The sequence below is a fragment of the Asterias amurensis genome, chromosome 15 (genome assembly GCF_032118995.1).
Source record: "Asterias amurensis chromosome 15, ASM3211899v1".
Taxonomy (NCBI): domain Eukaryota; kingdom Metazoa; phylum Echinodermata; class Asteroidea; order Forcipulatida; family Asteriidae; genus Asterias; species Asterias amurensis.
The window spans coordinates 4,708,537-4,734,253 of NC_092662.1; the positions used below are offsets into that span (position 1 = coordinate 4,708,537).

A 25,717-nucleotide genomic window follows, 5' to 3' on the forward strand; every position below is an offset into this window, starting at 1 on the left:
ATTTCGCGAACGATGACAAGTCTATGATCAAGTGTACTTGTTGCGCGCGCCTTAGCATATAACGACAATGAACTTGAGCTTATTGTTCTCATCACTGATCATATAGCTTTGTGACCATACTGCAATCAAACGTTTATTTTGCGCGAAATACTTTCTTTGTCTTTGTAGACATTTTCAGCGCTCTTGCTATACGTCGAGATATAAATAACTCTTTTTTGTCGATTACCCGATCAATGTCAAGCGACCAACACTTGAAATCTCACGATCTAGGCTACTATTTGGATTTACAATGCATACAAATGTTATTTTGGCGATCTGACCCAGCCCAAGTCCGATACTTATATCAATATAGGACCTAACCCGCCCAAATCCCACCCAAACACTTTTAAAATGCAACGGTCATCGCTTTTCAGACGCACCCACACGACTAGACTGTTTTCAGCAGAATTACGATGGCAAATACGCCTCCAGCAGCATCGATTTTTGTTGTTTTGGTAAGAAAATTGTGATTTTTATAGAGCGCTGGTTATAATCAATGCAGTGTATAGTAAATGCAACAGATGGTTGGGCATTGGATTTGTATGAATATTTATATATGGGACTAATAATGAATAATGCATTATTATAATATATCACATGGTTGGCGTAGTTTTAGAGGGCGGTGACCACGCAGCGGGACAGGGCATGGGGCCGAAGGAGGAGTACATGCAGCGTGCCCGGGCACCCAACACCGCCAATGAAGAAAAAAAAACAAAAAAACTAACCCACTTGATTCATCATGTGCATTTTGGGAACTTGTTTTTAACATAAAATAAAGTGTCTCTCGCGCGCAAAAATCACTTTGTTTACTAATAATTATCGAAAACCAGATTCACGCGCTCGCTTATCCAGGCAAAGGGGATTTCCTAATGACCCATTAAACCCCGCCCATTCTATCTAAATCCCGCCCATTTTATATGAATATTCATTACTGTGCCGTCTTATCAATGACGGAACATCATTTTCTAATTAGCATTGCAACTTAGCTTTATGATAACTAAGTTGACTGTCGTTTAAATCGGGCATTTTATATTTTCAACACCCGATTTGTTTTAGCCCCCCCTCTCTTTATGTAAACACAATATTTAATTGTTTTCTCTCCATTTTCTACCCTGTCATTTTGACTGGTAGGCAAAGAAATATAAATCCATAACTTATCTACTTCTTGAGCAAATGGAAAACAAACTCAAACTTATCCAACTTACAACACGCAAATTAGTGAACAGAACAATGCAACTTACAAAAATAGTTCAAAATATATTGTAAAAAAACTGCCTCTGTAGCCATACAAAAACAATGTATGTTACAAATATAATCATTCTGGAAACCATTATAATATCATTATACAGTGCAAACTTGTAACCACAAGGCCACAAATTCACGAAGCCGGTAAGCAGTCAATGTTGCTTAGCATAAAAAACACCTGCTTAGCAGAAAGTGGTTACCATTCACCTTTAGGACTGATGACCAACTTTTCGTAATCTGCTAAGCAACATTTTGTGTTTAGCAGCTTTATAAAATTTGACAATCTCAATCCAAGAATGCACTAGGTGTAGCAAATGAATACACTTGATCAATCATGGTATTTGAACAACTTAACTGCATTCAAACTATTTTTTGGGGACAATCTCTTTTCTAAAACACACCCCATGCATTGGTGCCAAATCACTTTTTGTAGCATAAATATCAAACTGGGAGACAAGACACCAGACTTGATTCCTAACAATAGCCTTTGATTATCTTTAGTCTGGGCCCCTTTAAAAGTATTCAAAATAGGAGACCAAAAGGTGGTCTTGTTGAAGTTTTGGAAAAATTTTGGAAATTTTCTGATGAGAATTGTTGCTAATTGTCGCCATCATCATTATCAATCAGGCTATTATTGAATAATTCAAGGGAAAAGTGACATCATCCATGTTATGAAAAACCTCAACTACCTCTGGCCATTGACATTTTCCCTACGGTTCTTTCCCAAATCAATATTTTGTGGTTCTGATATGTTCAAACTCTCTGATACATTTCTGGTCAAAAGGCAAATGCAATCATAATTAACTTGATTAGAAACCAATTTGGCATACAACTGAACTTCAGTTCAATATACCAGGGCCCGATTTCATGGCTCTGCTTACCACAGAATCACCTTTTTGTGCTTATTGTGCAAGCACTGAATTTCTGCGCTAGCTGTGTAAGCGATGAATGCCTAGCAAGGTGGAGTACGCACGTGCACAAGAAAAACCCCATTCTAACCCTTAAAATACGCTTGACATAAGTGTAGAATTCCCTCTTTCCATAAGCACAGATTCCATTTTTATGGTTAAGCAGAGCCATGAAAAGATTTCTGTGTCAATAGAGGACACTGTTCACAATGCCCAGAACCATTTTATAAAGAGATTTTACCGTAAAATGTTACTATTTTTTGTATCAGGCAGTCGTTGATTATTAAAACCTCAGACTGAAAATCCCCCATGGTCTAAAATTGTAGACAATAATTACATGTGAACACTGCCCTCTATAAATATAGACAAAGCTATTTTTCCCCCCGTCTATAAAATATCCAGAGAGGCCAAATGACTTTGAAAGATTGATATAGTTTAGTTCTTATTTCTATATTAGAAGTTCTTGGGCGCAGTTTTTTCCATGGAAAACGGAGTAAAAAAACAAAACAAAAAAAACAAGTAGATGGAAAAAGAACTCCAAAATGTAGAAGTATGGTTGCAACAGTTATTGTTACTGTTATTAGTCCATGATTTGTCAAGTACTACGGTACTTCTCTGTATGTCACATTTGAAGATAAGAAATTCTCTTGTGGGTTTTCGAAGTTTGATCACAGCAGGCATTCGGAACAGCTGTCTCTCTACGGAAGTCCCTCAATTGGCAATGAAGATTCCAGTTAGCAAACCATCACCACACGATTCTGACAATCTGTGGAATCTAGGCGTTCTTAGTAGTCGCAGGCTGAGCAGGGAATTCACAAATACGAGAAGGGGGGAATTTACTGGTTAGCACCTAAAGTTTAAACTGACGCAAAAACTGGATTTGGTACAGTACCCAGAAGTGCTCAGTGTGGATTCCTATGGCATGTGGTTAATAGGAACCAGCCTACTTTGACACAGAGCCTCAGTTGGAGTACCAAAGATTCTATCCTCTGCAATAAGGAAGACACATCTGAACTTTGACAGCGCCTCAATTGGTTTTCACTGACTGGATGTCATCTGCATGGGCATCTAATTGTGTATGTGGTTTTGCATCATTTGCATTCCTTCTGTAGGATTCTCCAATGTTCAAAAGCTCATTCCGTTAACGGCGGTCCATTTACCCCCGGGTGGTAGAACTGGCAATTCACGGCCCTCTCACAGCCTCTAGGGGTCATGAAATGTCTGCAGACGGGCCGGGTAGAAAAACTCATTCCTGAGGGAGGGAAGGAAACAACAGTGAAGTTTGAGGGTGTTGTTGAAAGGATCTTTCAAGTGGTGCTTTAAGTTAGAAAATAGGGGATCAAAATTTGCTCGTCTCGTGGACAATTCATCCATATATACAGGAGGGGCTCTATGCATGTGTCTCAGTCACTAATGTTTTTTGTATAAATATATCAACAGCTTTCTCCAGAAGACAATCAGAGCATACTGATCGAAACGTCGAGTTGAAACCAATGGTTCTTTTCAGAACCACCCCAACTCATCGAGAGATTTTCATTACATGGTGTTACCGCAAACTTTTCCATATCGTATTCCCACCATGCAAAGTTTCAAATCCTATTTAGTTATCAAGGTGTTTTCACAAGAAAGTCTCATCCATCTATGTTTAGCGAGGTGACAGCGGGTAACACCAACCACATCTCTGGCCGCAGCATGGTGAACGGACACCAACTCTCAGAAATCTAAGAACTGATTCACGCAGGAACCTGAGAAACAATTCATGCATGAATCGTTTCACAGATTCAACTGTTTTGATTGATTTCTAATGAACGAGGGATATTAAAACGAAATTAATTCACAGGATGCTTACTATTATAACCCTTTTTAAGACAAGCCTTGGGATAGAAATAACTAAAAATGCACTGAATAAAATATTGTTTAAAAGAAGTTGAGCACAATACCTCCTCCTCCCCTTCCTCGTCCACGTCCCCGTGGGCCTGCACCCCTGGGAGGACCTCTGGGTGGGCCCCTTGGACCCATGTCTGGTCCACCCGGTCCTGGAAACCGATGGGGTCCATTAGGGAATTGAGGTCCGTTATAGAACCCTCTGCCTGGTCCTGATAAAAAGAGAAAAATAGATAATATTAGTCTTATTATTTTCCTGCCCTGTGTCAATGGACCAATTAACTCCATTAATAATAACATTCGTAAAACACTTTTTAAAAGGAAAAAAGCACTGATCAAAGAGAGAATTCATCGGGTAAAAGCAAGATGGCTAATGGGAAAAATCAATGTACTATGGGAGTCTAGTACTTATTCGAACAGTAAGACCCAATATAGAGCGGAAGTTTGTTTCCTTCATGCGTTATCACAATGTTAACCAAAATGCTCGCAAAAATGCTTGAATACGCCCGAGACTTGCATGGTCTATTGTCGACATATTGAGTTTGCTCCATTTTCAAACTGAATTGAATATAATTGTGTCAAGCGGCGAAGAAAAGAGAAAACCCTTACCTGGAAACGGAGGTCGAACTCCACCACGACCCCTCATGGGGCCAGGACCATGGCCTGGGGGAGGGCCTCTTGGGCCCCATCCTTCTGGGCCAAAGTTGGGTCCATCTGGACCAAAGTTGGGCCCATCTGGGCCAAAGCTGGGCCCATCTGGGCCAAAGTTGGGCCCATCTGGACCAAAGTTGGGCCCATCTGGACCAAAGTTGGGCCCCTCCGGGCCGAAGTTGGGCCCCTCTGGGCCGAAGTTGGGCCCACCTGCATGGTTGGGCTGTGGAGGACCATGCAAAGACCCTGTGGATTAAGAACATTAGAGAGTGTTATTTCATCAGACCAAATAAACAATTGTTCACTTTTATGTAAAAGTTTCTGCAAAATAAATACACTGTTTGAGTAGGCACACTGTTATGAGAGGACGGGGTGTGGATTTCATACCTGGTAGTTGGCTCTTGAACGGTTCCAGCATATCTCTGAGTTTATTCGTCAGTTCATCCTGGGACGGCTGGGCCTCACCGGGCTGATTACCCTACAAAAACAAACAAAATTGCGAATACTTAAATAATAATTTTTTTTTTTTTGCTAAAGCGCCTTTTCCCGAGATACACAGCGCAGAAGAAACTCAATAATTGAAGAGGTAGTTGTTAAGTTCTTTCTGAACTAAGAAATGGGGATTCAATTCCTGAGAGGAAGTTGTGGCAGATCATTCATGGCCCGACGCTAAAATCAATGGTCTTGGGCCTGCGGTCCAGTGTTATTATTGAACCCTGGATAAGTTAAGTTCTTACCATAATTGAATTAAGAAGATTTTGCACATTGGTAATGGTAGCGTTGGGGGGTTGAGTGTCATTGGGTCTGCCTGGTCCCTGCCTCGCTGGACCCTGCAACGCCGGCGCTAGGCCCCCGGGTATCTGCTGAACCAAGCTGGCAATGGCTGGTGGAAGGTTATCCAGCTGTAGGCCAGGGGGTAAGGTGATGCCTGGTGGGATGACAGGTCCAGGGCTACCATGGAGAAGGGGCGGCAAGGCGGCGGGGTTTGGCAACATCGGCTCCGAGTACAGGGGCGTGCTTTGGGAAGAATCGGCTGTCTCCTAAAAAAGAATGAAACACCAAAATAATGTCAACTGTTTTTATTGTCAGCAACTCATTAAACATGCGTCATTTGCAAAAAACACAAGAAGCTGTTGCCAAGTTTATGGTTTTAGCAAATTTTTGCTCATGCTAACTATAGCAGAAAATTTTTCTTAAAAGCATATATGCATATTTCACAGGTTAGCAAGAAAGTTAGGCAGCTTGCAGGTCCAACAAAGTCCATGGAGTTGTATTGTCATGTCATTCATTTTCTAACGGTAAGCACCAGGAGCTTTGCTTTTTTTTGTTTTGCCGCTTATTGGCTGTAGGTCACATTCACTGAGGGAGCTGTTAATTTCCACAGCTTTGAAACATAAACTGCCCTTCGCAGCATTGAGTGTCAACATTACAGTACCCTCTATTGGTGAGTGGAGAAGTGCAGTGGTTGTGTAAAAAGAATCCCAACCGAGTAATACATGTATGCCTGTGATTTCTTTTCCCACAGAACTCGGGTAAATACCGAGTATACAGTGCTACACACATCGGTAGATATTGGTAAATACCAAACAATTAATATTCTTTATCCCCGATGTAAATTTAACATCTATGCAAAATTAACTCTTGAACCAATACTAAACTGTACCCTGTTTGTCAGCATTTGATTAAAGGAACACGTTGACTTGGATCGGTTGAGTTGGTCTTTGAAAAGCGTTCTGTAACCGTTTGTTATAAAATGCACATGGGTAGAAAGATGTTGTAAAAGTAGAATACAATGATCTACACAAATATGCCTCCAAATTGCGTGGTTTTCTTTTTACCTTGTACACTAACACGGCGGCCATTTATAGGAGTCAAAATTTTGACTCCCATAAATGGCCGACCGTGATAGTTCGCGACGTAAAAGGAAAACCGTGCAATTTTGAGTGATACTTGTGTAGATCATTGTATTCTACTTTTAAAACATCTTTCTAACCATATGCATTTCATAACAAACGGTTTTTAAAACGCTTTTTATAGACCAACTCGTCCGATCCAAGGCAACGTGTCCCTTTAAGCTTTAAAAAAACCTGAGTCATTAATTAAAAACCATGCCAAGCTAAAGTCACGAGGTAATGAAGTTTTCTTAGCTAAAACCAAACTGTTACTCTAGGCCCAGTCACACAGCGTCGCGATAACGAGCACAAAAAGGAGAACGATAACAATGCATGTCCTCGATTGGTTGAATGGCTCCACGCAGAATACGCCCATGTTTGTTCAACCAATCAAGGGCGTGCGTTCTCGTTTCATTCTTGTATCGGGGCCTGTATGGCCGGAGCTTAAATAATCCAAACAAACAATGGAAACACAAGTGACATGCTACCAGTATAACATGCCATTTTAATGACATCACTTCATCAAGTTACTGAAAAGAAGTACATGAATGGTTTATGGAAGAGTAAAATCGATTCCCAATCTCTATTTTTGATTGAACAGCCAACAAAAGAAAAAGTGTCTTGATAAGAATTTGTGTTCGTTAAACATTCATGGCATGATGTTGTCGAGCAGATAAGAGCACTGAACTCAAGCTCTCGTGTTTCTGATCAGCAGAGTGTGGGTCCCGGTACCGGTCATGGCACTTGTGTCCTTAAGCAAGACACTAAATCATTATTGCTTCATCTTTAGGATGGGACATAAAGCCGTTGGTCCTGTTTGATGTGAATGCTCGTAAAAGAACCCAGTCTATATCGTTAACAGAAGGGGTTCGCCCCGGTGTTCCTGGTTTGATTGGCTGCATATCGTGCCACAGCACCTTGTAAACCATTACATTTTATTGTATTTTAGATGGAAAAAGTATTAGTACAACTGTTTTTCACCATATTCCATTCTTTGGCTTTAAAGAATGGATGTTTGAGGAAAAAGGAGTGATCAATGTTATGCAAGTAAAACACAGACAGACAAACAGACAGCGTGACAGACAGACAGACACACACACTCACATCGTCACCAGGTTTCCTCTTGGTCTCCTTGGAGTTAGTAATGAAATAAAACAGAATACGGGTCAATCATGAGCCGTGAGTGTGGGACCAAGTATTGAGAGGTGTGAAGAGTGGGAGATGGGGGGCTAGGCTGGGGACGACAGAGGAGTGGCAAGATTGGAGGACTGAGAAGTTGGAAAGGGTGGATGGAGAGGATGGATGGGGAGGGGAGTTGTGGACAGATGGATGGATTGAGAACATCTTGAGGGTGTTCTGACAGAGGGATGGAAGGAAGAATGGTTAGGGGTGGTATGGAGGAGTGGACATGGTGATGGATAGAAGTAAATGGGTTAGCTATTGGGGTCACCTGGGAGGAGTGCGGATTCCCAGATCCAGAGGGGTGGCTGGAGAATCGGCACTATAGTTGGTTATAGAGGGGTCAGATTGGAAGACAAAGAGGTCAATAGGGGAGGGGACAGAGAGTTGGCTGGATAATTGGCCAGAGGGTTTGCCGAGGGAGGCAAAAGGGGTGGCCAGTAGGTTGGACAGAGAGTTTGCCAGGTGGCCAAAAGGAATGAACAGAGAAGTGACCAAGTTGTTAAAAGAGTATGACAGAGATGTGGACAATGGACTAAAACATAACGATTTCATTGAGTGGCTGACCACACAGATTGGTTAATGTCATTCTATCTGGGTGAAATGTCGGGCAAATCAACCCCTCAGCCCCTCAACCAGAGTCCCAAATGACCACCAGCATGGCTTAGATAGCAAATTTATAGAACACCAGCAAGTTAACATGGAGGTCACAGGTTAAAATCCTGCTGTAGTCAATTTTCTTTGGGTAACCACCAAAGTGGGAAAAAGTTTTAAAAGTCAACTCTTCCCCCCCCCCACAATTAATTTTGTTGCACACACAGGACAGACACAATCGCATCATTGGACTATGGTTAGATCAACAGGAATACAAGTTTTCATCTCGAGCCAAAACTCACATCTTCCAGCGGGATTCTTGTGGGTTCCTTGGGCTCAAACGGTTCGGGATCGGGCTCCTTGGGCGTTTCCGGGATCATTTTCTTATCAAAGTATATCTCCTGGAGGACAATCATCTCTCGCTGTTTCTGGAGTCCCTTCTCCACGCTGTTTGTGCCGTAGTCGATAACGGGCATATCCACGAGCCTGATCAAGGAAGGTAGCCTCCACTGGAAGGGGGAAAAATCACAATTTTATCTATAAAAATAAACTCAACATTTTGTAGTCAGCCATAGACAGAAAGAAAACAACACTCACAGGTAAATGTTAAAATATAAAATAAAAAAAAATAAAAAATATTATTGACTACCAAGTGACTTTCTTGACTTTATACAATCCTCTACAGTGTTGCCTGGTGGGGCCTCTTCCCATTAAAAAGAGTCGTCTAAAAAAAGGGAGTAATTACCAATTACCCATCTATTAGCCATTAGGAGGTATAGCGGACACTTCATGAGTTCACTGTTTGGTTTGGGTGTATACAGACAAATTTACCCTAACCTAATAAAGTCATTATTATGAGTGTGTCAACCATATCTCAAAATGACTTGGGACCCTAAAGCCTGGTTCCTACTACCTGCGAATGCAATGCGAGATTGACGTTAATTTGATGTCACAACCCTCATTTCACAGCGATATTCGCAAGTGAGTTGAACAAAGTTGAACTGCTGCGAATAATTCGTTGCAAATTTGTGACGTCAACATTCCCTTCGCATTCGCAGGAAGTATGAACTGGGTTTTAGTCTACGGCTAGTTTTGGATAGAACACTTACTGGTAAGAGATCAGTGTATCCACCATTGGTACCAGGATCTTCCCCTGGTCCCACTAGCTTAGCGTTCTTCATTGCCTCCCTCTCCATCACCATCTCATGATGCGCTGCATCTCGGAAGTCTTTGGGTCTGTTCACGTTGACTGAAAATCAAATCAAGTTAAGTCAGATGAGATCAAGTCAAATCAAACGAATCAGAAAAGATTACATCAATCAAATCAAATCAAATCAAATAGGACGAGAGAAATTCATACCAAATCAAATCAGACTATTAAAATTAAATCACTTTGCCCCCGTGTGTTGAGTTAATAAAGAACCTAAATTCACTGATCGAAAAAAAAAGGGGTTCACCCCAATGTTCCTTCTCTGATAGGCAGCATATTGCGCCACAGAAACCTTGTTAACCATTACAGGGTGCTATGTAAAAGGAGTAGGTCTCATAATAGACCCTTCCCATGAAATATGTAAATTGTACATAGCGCGTGCGCACTAACGTTTTGGTTGGCAAAATGAGGGAACATCGCGCTGTTTTGTACACGGCTAATAGGTGCGTGACGCAGACGCGATTGCGCGTCTGCTTAGCGCACAACTCTATGGCGTTTGCCAACCAACAGGGTCTGTACGCATGCGTGAATGTAATTAGCATATTTCATGGGAAGGGTCCATTAAAAAAATGTAGCTCCACCACACTTGTACGAAAATACTGAATGTTGCAGGGCCTTGATCGTCACAAGAGTAAAGAATATGAGCACTACATAAGAAGCCATACGAAAAATGATTGAAAATGAAATTTATAACAATTTAATTTCAGCTTTTACCTCTTTCCGTCTCATCCATCTCAAAGTAGCGCACATCGACCAGTTTGTCCTCGTCCCTCCACTTGACGCACTTCTTGTTTTTGGACGGGACCAGTTTAAGATTGCTCGTGCTGACCGTGTCTTTGGCGGTGGCGCTGTTCGTCTCGTCCTTGGTCTCTGCCTTCTCTGACTTGTCGGATTCTTCGTCCTCGTTTTGGCCGGAAGAGTAAAATCGGACTGAGAGAAGAGAAGAATAAGTGTGTTATTTTCGTAATAAAACATAAATTTAAAATGTGTAACAATCTAGTTCAGTTAAATTATTGGAGAGATTATTAACTCTTTTAAGCACTGACCGGTAGTAAGTGACCGATTTAATTCTCATCGAATGATATTGAACGGTCAGACAGTACGAGGGTCGACTGTGTACAGTTCAGATGCGTTCATCATGTGATAAGCCATGGCAGGCTAGCATAGTTTGATTCAAAACCAGTGGATGATATTAAATGGCCAGACATTAGGAGGGTTGACTGTGTACTGCCCGATATCTTACGCTATATCTAATTGCAAACTGTATTATTCAACACCAAAATGTATCATATTGAATGATCAAGAAACAAGAAATGTCATGCGAAAAGGAACATTTTCTACTTACATTTAGGGGGATCCACCTTTGCGTCCTGTAGAATTAAAACAAACCAAAATTGTCAAATGTGGTGATAATATGAAAAAGCTTGAGTGCCTGCATGTTTTCTGTCCAATTGTTAACTTGCAAAGTTGGATAGAGTTTGAAAAAATCATTTCAAAAATATGTTTCATTGTAATAGTGTTTCTTTATTACTTTTTGTTTTTATGCAAGCCGCTGGACACACAAGGACTGAAGGCTACAACCAAATATTTTTCCAGGGGCTGTTGCCACCTACTCCTGGGGCTGAAACCGGGTTACCCCTTAGCAGAAAAAGAAGAAAAGTGACTACAATGCAATTATCAGTTGAAAGTGCCCCAAAAGGTTGAGAAAAAATAGAGGATTTGACAAACAGGAATAACAATGTTGTAAAGCGTCTTGATCTAGCAGCTAGGATGTGTACCGGTTACACTGTATAAAAGGACCAAGTACATATTATAGAGAATATGACCTCAGTAAATCCTAGAGGAGGATTGGGATTGTTAGAGTTAAAACACACCTTGTCAGTTCACACACATTTTCTATGTTAATTTAAAATATTTAAAAAAATATTATTTGCTATTCCGTAGAAATGTTGTTAGCTTTGAAGGAAGAAACCACAAGAGAAACTGCCTGGGTAAATTGTAAAGAGTTTGGGGTAAAAAAAGAAGAATTGAATAGAGTGGGATTAGAATCTGTGACCTCTAGATTGACGCATAAAATGCTCTACCAATTTAGCTATATAACCCTAATTTTAGCAGTCTCCCTATTTTTGTCAATACCACTGGGTGAGGTGCTAGTCAGAAGCCAGTCAACCTGTAACTGCAGTGACAAGCTGAATTCTGACTTGCACCCCAACAATGATATTGACAAAATAGGGAGACCACCAACATAAGGGCTACATGGCTCAGTTGGTGGAGCACCAGCACTTTAATCCGGAGGTTCCAGATTCAAATCCCACTTCCAACAAGTCTTTTTTATTTAACCCTGAATTAAGTGTTTTAAGGAAGATTATGACAAACGGAAACAGCTCGTGCAAACTGCTAACCATCCACCAAAGGTAGGCAAATGCATGTTTCGACCCTAGCAGAGTCTTTTAGCCTTCGAGAAAGACTCTGCTAGGGTTGAAAAACACAAGGCCAGTAGATTACCACATCTGGCGTCTCAAGGAAAGAATCCACACCAACTACATGAGAATGAGAATCCACACCAACTACATGATCATAAGAATCCACACCAACTACATGAGCATGAGAGAGAGAGAGAGCACTCTACCAATAAGAAACCACTGCAACGTGACCATCGACCCATTTTACCTTAGAATCTTCCGATTCGTCATCCTTCCCTTTACTGCTCACGATCAGCGAGTCTAAGGGATTACTGGCGGGCTACAAAAATATACAGGACAGGCTTGCAAATTTGAATTTCAAGTGACATTTACAAGCTTCAGATGAGGTTGTAAAAATTTCAGGCCTGTAAGCTTCGTTTTTGAAAGGGCAAGGGCACAGGGCATTACCTCCTCAGAAAAGGGCACCTTATGAGGAAATTGTAACTTTCTACTGGGGCATTTCAATAGCACCATAAAGGCAATGGCCAGGGGGCAGGGAGGCAACCACCTACAATGCCTCTGTGAAGTATCAGACCTGAAATTTTTAAGGAAATACATGTAGGACTCGACCACTTCCAGGCAAGAAACATGGTCTTTGGGAAAAAAAGTAGGCACAAGGGAAAGAGTGCAAGGGGCTGACCCACATGAACATATGGTATACGCTTTAACAGAATTTTTTAGACTATGATGTTTTGAGCACAAACAAATTTGTTTCAACGATCCTGATAATCCTTCTTTTCAGAACCAACCCAACTCTTTGAGAGATATTCATGACATGGTGTTACCGCAAACTTTTCCATATCGATCCTGGTGAAGTAGAAAATTGCAGTTTTTTTTGGCAAGAGTGGGAAGTTTGATAGCAAAATGAGATGACCTTACCTTGTTGGTTGTTGGAGACGTTGGTTTTGGTTTCTTCATCTTGACTTTGCGGACAGGAATGGCCGGAGCGTTCAATGCATCCATGAAGTTGGAGCTCTCTTGCACCTCTGTAGGGAAAGCAGAGAAACATTATTATTATTATTATTATTTATTTGACCTCAACAAATACAAGTATATCACAAAGCGCAGCAAAAGTTAAACGATAACACAACAAACCAATCAAAATTATTGATTCAAGCAAAAAGCACACAATAAATATAAAAAAACCCAGAACAGAACATGACAGGAGGGCAACTAGATGAGCAAAACAAAAGGAATGAATTTAAGAGGGGCATGCAGGCATGGGGAGTAAATCGACTGAGGGAAACAACTGGACAGACCAACAAAGAACAACTTATGCGGGTCAGGAACAACAAAAGTAAACTTGATTACTGTTGCTCGGGAGCATGTTGTCCCACGCATAAGTAGCACTAATCCAGAGGATTAAACAAAACATCATTACTTAGTGTGGTGCACCTTTTACTTCTCAAACAAAAGTCAAAAATTGTACATGCGACAAGGTATTTTGGTTGGTAACTCTGTTCTGGTAAGCATAACTTTGTTGTGCTTAATCAGCTCTATGAAATTGGGCCCAGGATTGAAACACCACTCTGTTGACTGGAAACACAAGAGCTTGAGTTTAGTGTGGCTAGACCCCTTGGCCACGACACACCACATGTCGTGAAAAATTACTTTCTGTTCCTTGTACGTTAATTCTACTCACGTTTGTGCTTTGGAGGAATGAGTTTGATCCGTCCATGGTTGTTGCTACTCGGTAAGGGTGAGGTAGAGGTGATAGAAGAAGCCGATGAGGGCGTCGACGTTGCCGACGTCTTTGTCGTTGCTGACGTTGGTGTTTCCAACTTTGGTTTCTTCTCTGGGGGAAGGAGAGTCTTACCAAAGATTGGACTGAGAAAAGAAACAAATTCATAAGCTCAAGGTAAAGTGTCTGATTTACAAGTTTTCCATCTTTGATGCAAAACGCACCCGATACCTTTCAAGTTTTTCCAAGGAAAACTTGTTAATGTTCAGGTGTATTGAGTTAAGAGTCAATGGGTTTGGAAAATTGTGAATTTTATGAGTAAAAACAAAAAACAGAAACACAAAATCCTACCCTTCTCGTTTGACAGGTACAGCCTTCTCTGATGACCTGTTGATATTTACCGGTGGTGGATCAACGTTTTTCTTCTTGATTTTTATGGGCGGCAGCGTCGTTTCTTTCTCTAAACCTGTCGATCGAAACTTTGTATGTGCCGGCCTCTTAATCTTCCCCGTCCTAACTTTATCCTCTTCCTTTTTGACCTCGTTGGAATTAGACTCCTCCACCTTCGCCGGTTTCTTCAGCGATAACCTAGACTTCTTACTAGTTCTTTCCTCAATATTATTGTTTGATTTGGAATTTTCTCCTGGTTTCTCCGATGATTTCTTATTCGTGGTCACCTCCATGGGTGAGTTGCTCCCATCTTCTGTGCTGTTCTCCCTCGATGTCTTGGCCGGTTTCTTGAGGAGCTTTTTCTTCTTCTTGACGGCGGAGGAGGCGGCTGGTTTCGAGTCGGCAGTTTCGTGACTCTGCTTAATGACTTTCATCCACTCTGAGACGACTTCTTCAGCTAGGAACTTCAACTCTGGTGAATCAATGAAAATCAGAGTATAATTTGAGACTAATTGGAACAAATTTACAGTAAAATCTGTGGTTTTTGAAAGATTACAATGTGGCATTCTTCAGTACACACACTAATGTACAAACTAAACTGTGAAAAAAGTAATACTTTTAAGAAGTTTCCATGTTTTTCAGTCAAGAATTTGTCCACAAACACAAACATGTACTTTTTTCTTAAATATACAAATAAGAACCAAGTTAAAGGAGATGATTTTCAGAATGAACTTTGTGATAAATTTTTGAAAGGTACATCCAACGGGCCCAATTTCATGGCCCTGCTTATCACGAAATCCAGGTTTAAAAAAAATAGGAATTTGTTTAAACTGAACAGTTACTTACTCTCGTCGGCGTCAGACTTGCTCATTTGCTTGACCAGTTTAGCGGTGTTGCTCTACAGAACAGAAGACAAAAAGATAACAGTTAGAAGTTATAAGAGTTAAATTGGGGTATAAAAAAAAACGTTTCTGAACTGCTGCTCTTAGGGTTGAATCAGACCACTGTCTGTTTTCCCGACGCCTTATCAACTTTCTTACCTTCTTCAAGATGTCGATGGTAACAGGCAGCTTCTTGAAGACCTTCAGCAGGTCAGTCATGAATGCACTATTGGTCGACTCTTTAGATTCCTGCAGCCACAGATTGAGTAGTTCCCAACCGCCATCATGAATAAAACTACAAATAGGAAAACATTATTTTACACAATAGTTTAAAACTGTTAACATTATTTCCTTCGGTCAAGCATCATAAGGCCTTTGAGTGATCGGTCAAGCATCACAAGGCCGGACAGCTACAACAAGGTGAGGGCTACTCAACTGGGCTATTGACCCAAATCAATTGCCACCAGGGGCATGTTGCCACCTACTCCTGGGGTTGAAACAGGGTTACCCTCTTCACAGTTCGTAGGCCTCATTATTATATTATTGATCATTACAAAGGCTTTGAAACTCTTGGCAGGGAAGACAGGTTTAAGTTTTTGATGGACACTCCCGATGAAGCTATTATTATTTGCGTTGCCAAGTACATATTTTTATTTACTGCTTTAAAAGAAAATCAAACTATGTGATTATTTGTTTTTGTTCCAAGTTAAATTCCTTTCCGTATGACTTATTCATTCAATGTATTTTGTTTTTATAATATTGTTACCCTCCCCAGGGTTATGGGATGTTTTCCAGTTTGGAATAAAACATAATACAATACAATACAATTATTATAGGCTTGGGTATAATCCACTAGGATCCTGGCTGGTAGAGCATAATGTAGTCCCCCTCCCTCCATGTTGAAAGCTTTGAGTGATCCCAACAAACACCAAAGCCAAATACATTTGAAGAAGTATCTATAACTACACTGTAGTTAACTTGCGTGTACAATTATGTGTAAGGAGTGGTGACTCTGAAAAAGGCAGGTGTTTCAAACACAATATTTCCTCTGCTCGTCTTCAGGAGGTTGAAAAACAAAACAAAAAACACCAAAGGATGACTGAGAGTCTTGCCTTGATAATAAATCTGCATCATTGGTTGATCTTAAGATGTTGACATAGATGCAGCGACTGACAAGCTTTCGGGCTCCATTCATCAGACTGTAAAATAAATTTAGTTTTGAAGTTGAAATGCGTTCTGAACACTGAATACTGAGTCATTAAATACCAAGTAATGTTTTAATTCAACACTGACCGACTGTATACTGACCGATATTTTGCCCTTAAAAAAGGGAGAATAATTTTATTGAGTCCAATTGCTGACATTGTACACACGGTGCAGGCTTAATAGACTTTTCAGGCATTTCTTCTGAGGGACGAATACATTGGAAATCATTCTTCGAGTAGGAACAGTAACATACCTGTGTTTTGTATAGGTGAATTGCCACAAAAGTAATTTGGGGGCATTCAAGAACTATTTCCTTGAGTTTTTCTGCATGCAAGGAAATGCAACTCTGGAAAATTGACACTGGTATGGAATAAACAATCACTGACCTTTCAGATTAAAAATAATCCATTTGTTTTGATCACCAACCCTAGAATCTACCTTCATAGTCATTTCAGGGTTGAAAATATTGTGGTCTAGTTACTGAATCACAATTTTTTGATTTGTGCATTTCATAATCATACGACGCTAAACCAATGTTTGTATGAGAGAGATTGACTGTTTCCAGCTTGGTGTTTATATCCCCTTGTGGGAGTTTGCCGAGTTCCCTTGATGGGAAGATCATCTAAACAAACAAACAAACATACATACATTTTTGGGCTGAACTGGGTTTGACTAGAGCAGGATTTGAACCTGCAACCTCCAGATTAACAAGTCGACGCTCCACAAAAAAAACTATTTTCCGAAGCATCTTCGTTCGGGTGTGCCTATCAAACCCATTCAACATGTAACTGCCGCATGGCCATGGATCACACCCAACTTTAGGATACAACCTCGGTAACATAAGAGTTGGAGAAAAACATACCCCGATATCCTTGGCACTTGTGCTTTATTTTTCATGGCTCCATCCTGGGTTAGGAGAGGTGCGAGGGCCTTCAATAGCTGGTAGGGATCCACTGCGTTGGTCTGTCAAAACAAAATGAAAACAGGTTGTTAAAATACTCAACATTAAATTGGTGATATTAAACAATAATAAATTGATTTGATATTGTGCTCTCTCCAGGACCAGCCTAACTGGTAAACAAGAGAAGCTTAAAAAATGTTTAACTTTGTTCAGGCAAAGTATGTAACCAATGAAAAAAGTGGAACAGGCCGAGAATTAAACGGAGGCCACGAGGCCAAGGTCCTCTCGTGCCCCTGGCCTTGGTGTGCCTGCAAAAGTTCCTCATACGTTTTCCAATGGAAGTGATATTTGCAAAATGAAAACGACCTTGCCCTCTGGAGATAAAGACTTCAGGCCTGAGATATGTTTGGACTGGGGCTTATTTGTGATGAAAATAGGCTTCTATCGATTTGTTCAGGGTATTTAATGAATACCAACTATCTCTAGTTATATTGGTATTTTGCATTCTAATTATTAGAAATTAACATGCTAGATTCAGTTTTTTGAACTGCGATACATACTTTTAGTAAACCATTTTCAGTTGCATAACAATACATTTTTATATAATGCTAAAGTCTACCCCAAAAGATACTCAAAGCACTTCTAAAAAAAAAAGCAAAAACTAGCTAATTTAAACGATATAAACATAAAAAAAACAGCTTGTGTTACTTTATTTTGTCTAATAACTATTGTGATAACAGGCGAAAAACAACTTTTACTTCTCGTAAAAAATAACCAAATGATGAACGACTACAAATAAAATATTACAAATCAATTATAGCATAAACTGATTAAGATGAAAAAATTGTTATAAAGCCTTGTAATTTGAAAATCAAATCACCCCCCTGAAAACACAACTATCTAAAACAAAAAGAGCCAAGAATAAAAACTAATACAAAAGTTGTCGACAAAAGCACACAAAATACATTTTTTTCTGATTCTCAGTGTTCTAAAGATTAAGAATCAGTATTCCAGACATTGACAAGAAAATTGCACAAAATTTAGAGGTTTTAAATTCTCTTCTTAACAGTCTAGTCTAGTGTCGGACAAATGCAGACATTTTCTCCACATTGAATCAACAGTAATTGAGGATAGACATGTTCCCTTCTTGTTAAGAATTGTTGTTGTTCTTGCACACAGGGACTTTGACAATTGACCAAAAAGTAAAAATTAAAAAAGTTAAATTTGGTCTCGAGTTCTGCTCCAAAGACACTTACAAGACATTGTAATAAATGCCTTGAAAATTTACATGAATACAGTTGTCAGTTTTACTTCTGAAATCATGACTTCAGTTATGTGGCACATAAAATGTTACACCGGGATAGGTCAACATTTTCAACAATAATGCCCCCCCCCCTCTTAAAAAAAGGGAGAAACATCTAAATAAAACAGAGGGTTTGAAGAGTAATGTCAAGGGAGTTGACCTCCCCAATGAAGACAAGCAGGACTGAAAGCATAATGGACTTTTCAGAAAAAGTGGTTTTCTCCAATGTCAGTTATTGTTTCTTTTGTACAATGATTTTTATATCCCCCTTGTCCCTTTGTCTAAGCTAAAAACTTCTTCAAGCCACGAAAATCTACACTCCCTGAGCTTTATAAAATAAGTAACGTTTGTGGAGTTGGACAAGACAAAAAAAAAACTTTTAAGTCAGAATCATCTTCCACTTTGACACTTCCCCGACAGCCCCCCCCCCCACTAAAACGACGAGGCAAACCAATGACAAAGCTATGGAACACAAAGACTTTTTACTGTGTATAAAAACTGCGACAACTTGTTTACAAAGTACATTCAATCAATCCCACTTTTAAAACTTCCTTGTTAGATTTTAGTTCCCTTGTCTGAATTCAACAAACTTTATATATATAAAATTTTTTTTACAGTAAAATGCTTTCATGCCAGCAATTCATAAGAATTTAAGAAAACCAAATAAAATTAAGGTCCTAAATAACTCTTTAAATCAAATAAACATGTACTATAAAATCTATTCCTACGGACAAAACACTTTTACTAGTTTTTTTTACACATAAAATGACTGACACTGATACATGAGTTTTTTCCTGAATGTTTTATTTATACCAATGACACATTAAACAAAAAACATTACATGAAACGGCCAAAGAGTGGTTTACTACGCTACAAATAGTTAGAATTAAAGTCCATTTCTTTGAAAGAACACAGTATTCAAGTTTGAATCCAACCCTTGAAATGAAGAGGAATTCACTTTTTTTGCCAATCTCAAAATTGCTATTTATTTATTTATTTACATATGTCAGCAGTTCCATGTATATAATCTGTACTTATTGTCTGAAACAGTTGTCAAGGACATCACTCTTTGATTTGTACCGAACTATACACAGATTCTGAACAAATGCAAACAATTTTGAGGGAAAATACCAAAAGAATAGAAATCCATCGATCAAGTTGAACTGACAGCTCAGCTTGAATGTTAACAAACATATTGATTAACCTGGTACACTGTATTGACCTGGCGACAACACACAAAAAAAGTTGTTGGTATACTTTTCCCCGTTCAAAACAACAGGTGCCTCACTATTGACTTATTGACTTTGTTCAGTTTCTTTCTGTCATTGTATAAGTCTAATATATCCCCCCCCCCAAAAAAAAAAAAAAAAAAACAGGTGTGCAACTGGTTTGTAAAACAGGAAAGTGCGCCAGAAATAGTCGGACTTTGTATTGTGTTTTTCAATTTACTCTTAAAACCCAAAATGAAGAAAAACAGCCGACTAGCTTAAAGGTGGCATGCCTGCATGAAGTATTACTTGTGCATACTCAGGCCGAAACCAAACGCAGTAATACAACGAGTAAGGTTTCTTAACTGCAGCTTGCAAATGGCAATCAACCCAACCCTGTGGTTGATATGGACTAGGAATATGGTTTTCTTTTATACGCAGTGGAGCTGAGGGTACACATACTTTGAGTGTCATACGTAGTGTTCAAAGAAAATACCCCTCTTAGAAAGTCATTTGGTATCGGTTCATACCATTTACATCCTATGAGTATGGTCATGAAGCTTTTCCCAATCAATTCAAATGACGTTTATCTTTATCATTAGAAATGCCTCCTGCACTCCCCCCCCCCCTCCCTGAATAGACCCTTCCCACCATCCCCTGGTATTATGTGAAGTCTTCATCAATAACCACTGATAATAAAACAGGACCAAATGTCCCAAGCTTGTGTTGATTTATTTATAATTTTCCAATGAGCTCAACCCCCAACCCAAAATGATCTCGTCTATATATGTTGCTTCATTAAAAAGTAAAGTTATGGGTATGTATAAAAGCGAACACATAACCCGCATTGACACCACCACAATCAGATTCTAGGTATTGAGTTACCATACGTGGTGTTGGATTTTACCATGAATCCTAGTAAATCACTCTAATGGAGTTGAGGTTAATGTTGCCACAATCTAACCTTCTGTCTGTTACACTATTAACACCCTCCCCCCACAACTTTAAAAACATTCATCCCCTCTACCCACGGCAGCATTTATGGCTTTATTCACTCGAAGTGCGTCGTGGCCAAGCGATGTAGAGAATCAAACTCAAGTTCTGACGGCCGAGTCATCAGACGGTGGGTTCGAATCCCGGTCAGGACAATTGTGTTCTTGGGCTGGCCACTCACACAGGAGTTAATGGGTACCTTTCAAGGGTAACCATTAACATCCTATGCCCCAATTTGGATGCTGGTGCTGCATACTCCAAAGGAGCTACACTGGTTGCGCGAGTGCTTTTTAAGAGGGGCTGTATTAACAGGGGTGGCAAAAGTGCAATGTGCTTAAGTCTAAGCACCTAATAAAGGCCCATTTTTGTAATAGTATTGCCTCCTTTATATACAGGAGTTCATATTTCTATTGTCCCAATATTTAACAATCTTAATATGCCAAACCCTTGGAGTATATCCCACATCCCCCCCCCCATTGGTGAAAGATGACTTAAATTACATAAAGATCACAAAGGATATTGCTTCCTTTCATTTCACATCAAATACTTAAATCCAAGAAGGCTTGTTTCAACTAGAACAGCAGAGGTCAAGGGCTGTTTTACACACGTGTTACATGTATCATGTTCTTCTCAATAAGTACTTTTGATGAACATCTTATGTTTTCTCTTTGTAGGTGTTGGGGGTACTGCCTACACATTTCCATTGACTGGGTAATGTGGTTGGAGACCTATAGCGAACCCGACTTCTTCTTTTCTCCCAAATACGTATTACTTTCTTGTTACTGATGATTACACACCAGCAAATTCCTTTAAGTGTCTTAAGAACAGATGCTTGCAAAAACACAATACCAGCCAAAAGTCAGTGTAGTTTGTAAAATTGGGATCAGCTATGAACTCATCCAAGCCAATATAATACACAGTCTATTGGTTAAAGCATGGAGGGGAGACGGGATTTCTCTACGATGATTTCTGACACTGTCAGACTGAAGACGATTTGAGGAATGCAAAATTTCCCCTTATGCACCATAGAGATTATTTACACTATCACTACATACAAAAGAACACCCCTCTTTGTTGAATGGCTCTTTCAATCTTCAATCAAATAAACAAACTTCATCAATATGCTTAGTTGACAATGGTAATACATAAACGCATGATAATTTGGCCCCAATTCTCCGTCTGCACCACCCTCATTAAAAAAAAAAGGTCACCCCCATTGAACAATGGAATGCTCTTCTGTATGCATAATTCACTTGGAAAGACTGTCAATGTAGAATTGTTAAGTGCAGTTAAAGCCAGAATACATGTAAGTTGTTGGTAATATATTCTCTGCACTCAAGAGTATGAATGTTCAATGTTTGATAAATGAAAAACATAATGTTTCCACTTTAAAAAAAAAAAATTCCTCACATTCACAGGGTAAGTAGGACCCTTTGTTACGTAAACTAACAAATGAACGAAGGACGATATCACCAACAAATGTATTCTGGCTTAAACAGGTGAAGACAAGTTCCTTGAAAAAATGTGCATTTACAGAGCAGACTGTATCAAAAGAGAGGCTGGTTATAAATAGTAATTTCAGAACTGGTTCTAACCGGTGGTATTATAACTGGTTCAAAAATTTTCATTACCAACTGTCCCCTGCTGAGGTCCAGTTTACAAGACGAATAGGGTTTTCGATGAGGGTATTACAAGTAGATCGTTGCATAAAAAATCAAGGATGTAAGAATATTAGTACCTTTTCAGATGGTTTATTCATGAAGAATAATTTTTTACACAGACCCACATGTATATGTATTGTGAAGCATTAAAGGCATTGTTATGATACAACTGCTTTCTGGTCTAGTTCCCCATCCATGGATTATAAATACAGTGTCATCAAGTTAACTGGTAGCTGTCTAATTTGCGTAAGAGCCCGACTTCGGTCTTCATTGACTTATGACAGTGTATGATGTACATGTATTAGAGATCCTAGATGGCGTATCAGAATGATATGAGCTGCAGTGTATTTATAGCAGCTGACTATAACAGCCCATAAGCCATGTCTGAACTAGCGGCTACGGCTGTGACTTGATTGTCACATGACCATGCACTGAAGCATAAGAGTCCCATAGAAACACTTCTTGGCAACAGCCACAGCCCCCAATTCAGACATGCCAGTATGTATCAAATTGTGTCCAATCACTTCGAGCAGACTGGACCTTTCCTCGCTGAAAGACTGCTCCTCTGTTTCATGCTGCCCATCAGTAACGAGACAGGGTACCAGTTCTCAGCTCACCAGTAAGGCGGATTTTACAATTCATCTACTTTTCTTTATCTACACTTATGACTCTGATATAACCGATTATTTTACTACAGTACTAATACAAAATTTCTTTTTATCGAGCGGCAAAAACCACATAAGTCACTTAATGTCCTCAATGCCTTATTGTACTCCCCAAGGTAAATTAAATTTTAAGGAAAGCAGATAGATAAAAGTACACCACTTCTTTGGACAATAAATCTCTTTGCTCGGGCTCAAATCCAAAATACCCAGTTTAATTAACCTGCTAAACCAGGCCATGTATTAAATGGTGGCGCTTCTACATTTAGACTCAAAATTCCACCATTCTTGTGTTCTCCAATTCACTACGTAATTCCCTTCAATTTGAAAAAAATATGTTCAGTTTGGTTGATGACCTTGAGTCTGGTAAACTTCATTCAATTCTGTTGAATATCAAAGTGTCCTTTAATACCCAAATAAGACAAATAAGATTAATCTTCTCTTACTGCTTGTTAAAATAAAAATAGTTTATGTTTTGAACTATGTACATGTATACAGTAAAATCATTTACCCATCCCCTTTCCCAATTTGAGCCCTATTAGATCAGGGGTCGATTTCACAAAGAGTAAGGAAAACGTACGGCTAGTTCTACGTTAGGACAAGTAACTCATCCGAGAAACTCATCCTAACTTAAGATAAGACTAACTCTTTGTGAAGTCGACCCCCTTTTCTTTACTTTCAAGCCTTAAAAAACTCCATAAACAAATAAACCATAGGATGAACTCTTTACATAAAGGTGTAATTTCAGTTTTTGTTATATCTACCATATTTCAAATATTGAGTGTGGAGGTATAACGAGTCAAACTACAGTTTAAAAAAAAAAAAAATATTAATATTTTACCCCAAGCTTTGGTAACTTATGAGTTGAAAAGAATATCCTTTAAATTAATAGAAACTATGAAAAAATTGTATTAAATGGTCGAGTTGGACATGGAGAATAATTACCATTGTGATATAAAAGGCGAATAAAACTTTCTGCAACGGAACGCGGTTGGACTACGAGTTCGCCACCAGACAACAGGACCTGATCTGAAACAGAAAGCAAGAAGAGAAAAAACAGGGGGAAAACAACAATCAGTGATCAGAAAGTCAAGTTGCTATGTCAAGGTAAAAGCCATTGGACCCTTTCGGTAAACAGTATTGTCCAATACCCACACTTCGTGTATCACAACTTGTATATAAAATAACAAACCTGTGAAAATTTAGGCTCAATCGGTCATCAGAGTCGGGAGAAAATAACGGGAAAACCCACCCTTTGTATCGGCGCGTTTCGCCATGTCATGACATGTGTTTAAAATAAACCCGTAATTCTCACTATCGAGAATTGATATTGTTTTACTGTTTTCTCAAAAAGTAAAGCATTTAATGGAATAATATTTCAAGAGAAGTCTTTCACCACTACCTTCTGTAAACCCTGTAAGTTATTTGTAAATCTCTGAACTTTTTTTCTGTACCGAAAGTGTATAATGGCTTTAAGGCAGGAGGTTGGGGGGGGGTAGGGGGTGTTACTAGGGTTTTGATAGCTTTTTGTGCCATTTTTGTAATATATTCTAGATGGCTGACCTTTTCACACTACACGTATGATCGCTTTACCCCAGCCTGGTCTGCCCTGCCATTAGGCATATTCCGAGGGATAGCCACCCTTGCTCAGATCAATCCTAAGGCATGACGAGTTAGTTACTCATCCTAACTCGAAATAGGATTAATGCTAGTGTGTTGTGAAATCGGATGCAGGGCTGCATTAATTATGCACATTCGGCATTTCTAATAATTATGCAAATAATCTGTCTCGCTATTTCTATTATAAGATGGAAGAAATGATTGCCGACCTCATAAGTTTGGTCATAGAGGGCACTTGACAAATTTAGTATTATCATTTTATTCCAAGCACTAGATAAGACCACCTTGCTGGACATAGAAATGCCAATAGCCTTAAAGTCACCTGGAAATAAAAAAATGTTTCTTTCAAACATAAGAGTATATGCTTACGAACAATAAAACAATTTTTTTACTAATTGTTTTTCACGATTTATATGTTTAAAAAATATATAAAGTTGTTTGGGGGGCTGACTCCGCCTACCCCTTTTGTGACGTCAATCGAGGCAGACTTTGCCTGCAATGCGTAGAGTAAACACACGTGCAAAGTACATGTACGTCCAAGTCGTGAGTTGGTACATTTCAAAAAGTGTTTTTCTGCATTCAGCAGCAATACACCTGGTCGGCATTGCCGGAAAAAACAAAAAAGTTTTTTTTGAAACGTACAAACTCACGACTTGGTCCGTACATATACTTTGCAAATGTGTTTACTCTACGCATTACAGGCAAAGTCTGCCTCTATTGACGTCACGAACAGCGCCCTCTCGGGTCGGGGTCTACTACTCTTAAATTTGTAAATAACATAAGAACTGATTTTTTAAAACCTTAGTTAACTGTTTATTCACATTTCACTCATCAAAACACATATATTAGTGACAAAAGCTTTATTTTGAAAAAATACCACTTCCAGGTGACTTTAAAGGATTTGAGTACTTCTTCAAAATGTCCACAGATTTACATTAAACTTACAGGGTTTGAAAATAATGAAGGTGGAAAGCTTCCCTTCAAATATTACAAAGGTTGTGTAGTTTTTGAGAAACGAGTAAAACTAGTCACAAAATAATTTTGGTCTCATGAGACCAAAACTATTTTAGCATGTAAAATCCCCTTAACCAGTTATGATTTACCAAAACCATAGCATACTGGTTAATACGTTTTTACACGCTAAAAC

General features: G+C 39.3%; 1 protein-coding gene across 4 annotated transcripts in view; it reads right to left on the reverse strand.

The window, feature by feature from the left end:
- Positions 1-1,276: 1,276 nt before the first annotated feature.
- The window catches only part of LOC139947977 (serine/threonine-protein phosphatase 1 regulatory subunit 10-like), a 28,828-nt gene continuing 4,387 nt past the window's right edge, over positions 1,277-25,717 (reverse strand). The window contains exons 2-20 of one of the 4 annotated variants that reach the window (XM_071945910.1): positions 23,896-23,974; positions 17,085-17,185; positions 16,129-16,215; positions 15,176-15,311; positions 14,982-15,033; positions 14,097-14,607; positions 13,707-13,891; positions 12,944-13,050; positions 12,273-12,344; positions 10,948-10,972; positions 10,317-10,532; positions 9,502-9,641; positions 8,695-8,901; positions 7,724-7,750; positions 5,465-5,767; positions 5,115-5,205; positions 4,686-4,973; positions 4,133-4,288; positions 1,277-3,444 (exon numbers count right to left, since the gene is read on the reverse strand). In XM_071945910.1, coding sequence (XP_071802011.1) covers positions 3,326-3,444; positions 4,133-4,288; positions 4,686-4,973; positions 5,115-5,205; positions 5,465-5,767; positions 7,724-7,750; positions 8,695-8,901; positions 9,502-9,641; positions 10,317-10,532; positions 10,948-10,972; positions 12,273-12,344; positions 12,944-13,050; positions 13,707-13,891; positions 14,097-14,607; positions 14,982-15,033; positions 15,176-15,311; positions 16,129-16,215; positions 17,085-17,185; positions 23,896-23,898 — 2,826 coding nt within the window. In that variant the 5' untranslated portion in view covers positions 23,899-23,974 and the 3' untranslated portion in view covers positions 1,277-3,325. Of the gene's footprint in view, positions 3,445-4,132; positions 4,289-4,685; positions 4,974-5,114; positions 5,206-5,464; positions 5,768-7,723; positions 7,751-8,694; positions 8,902-9,501; positions 9,642-10,316; positions 10,533-10,947; positions 10,973-12,272; positions 12,345-12,943; positions 13,051-13,706; positions 13,892-14,096; positions 14,608-14,981; positions 15,034-15,175; positions 15,312-16,128; positions 16,216-17,084; positions 17,186-23,895; positions 23,980-25,717 lie in introns of all 4 variants that reach the window. The other 3 variants (XM_071945909.1, XM_071945912.1, XM_071945911.1) reach the window with 3 other exon arrangements.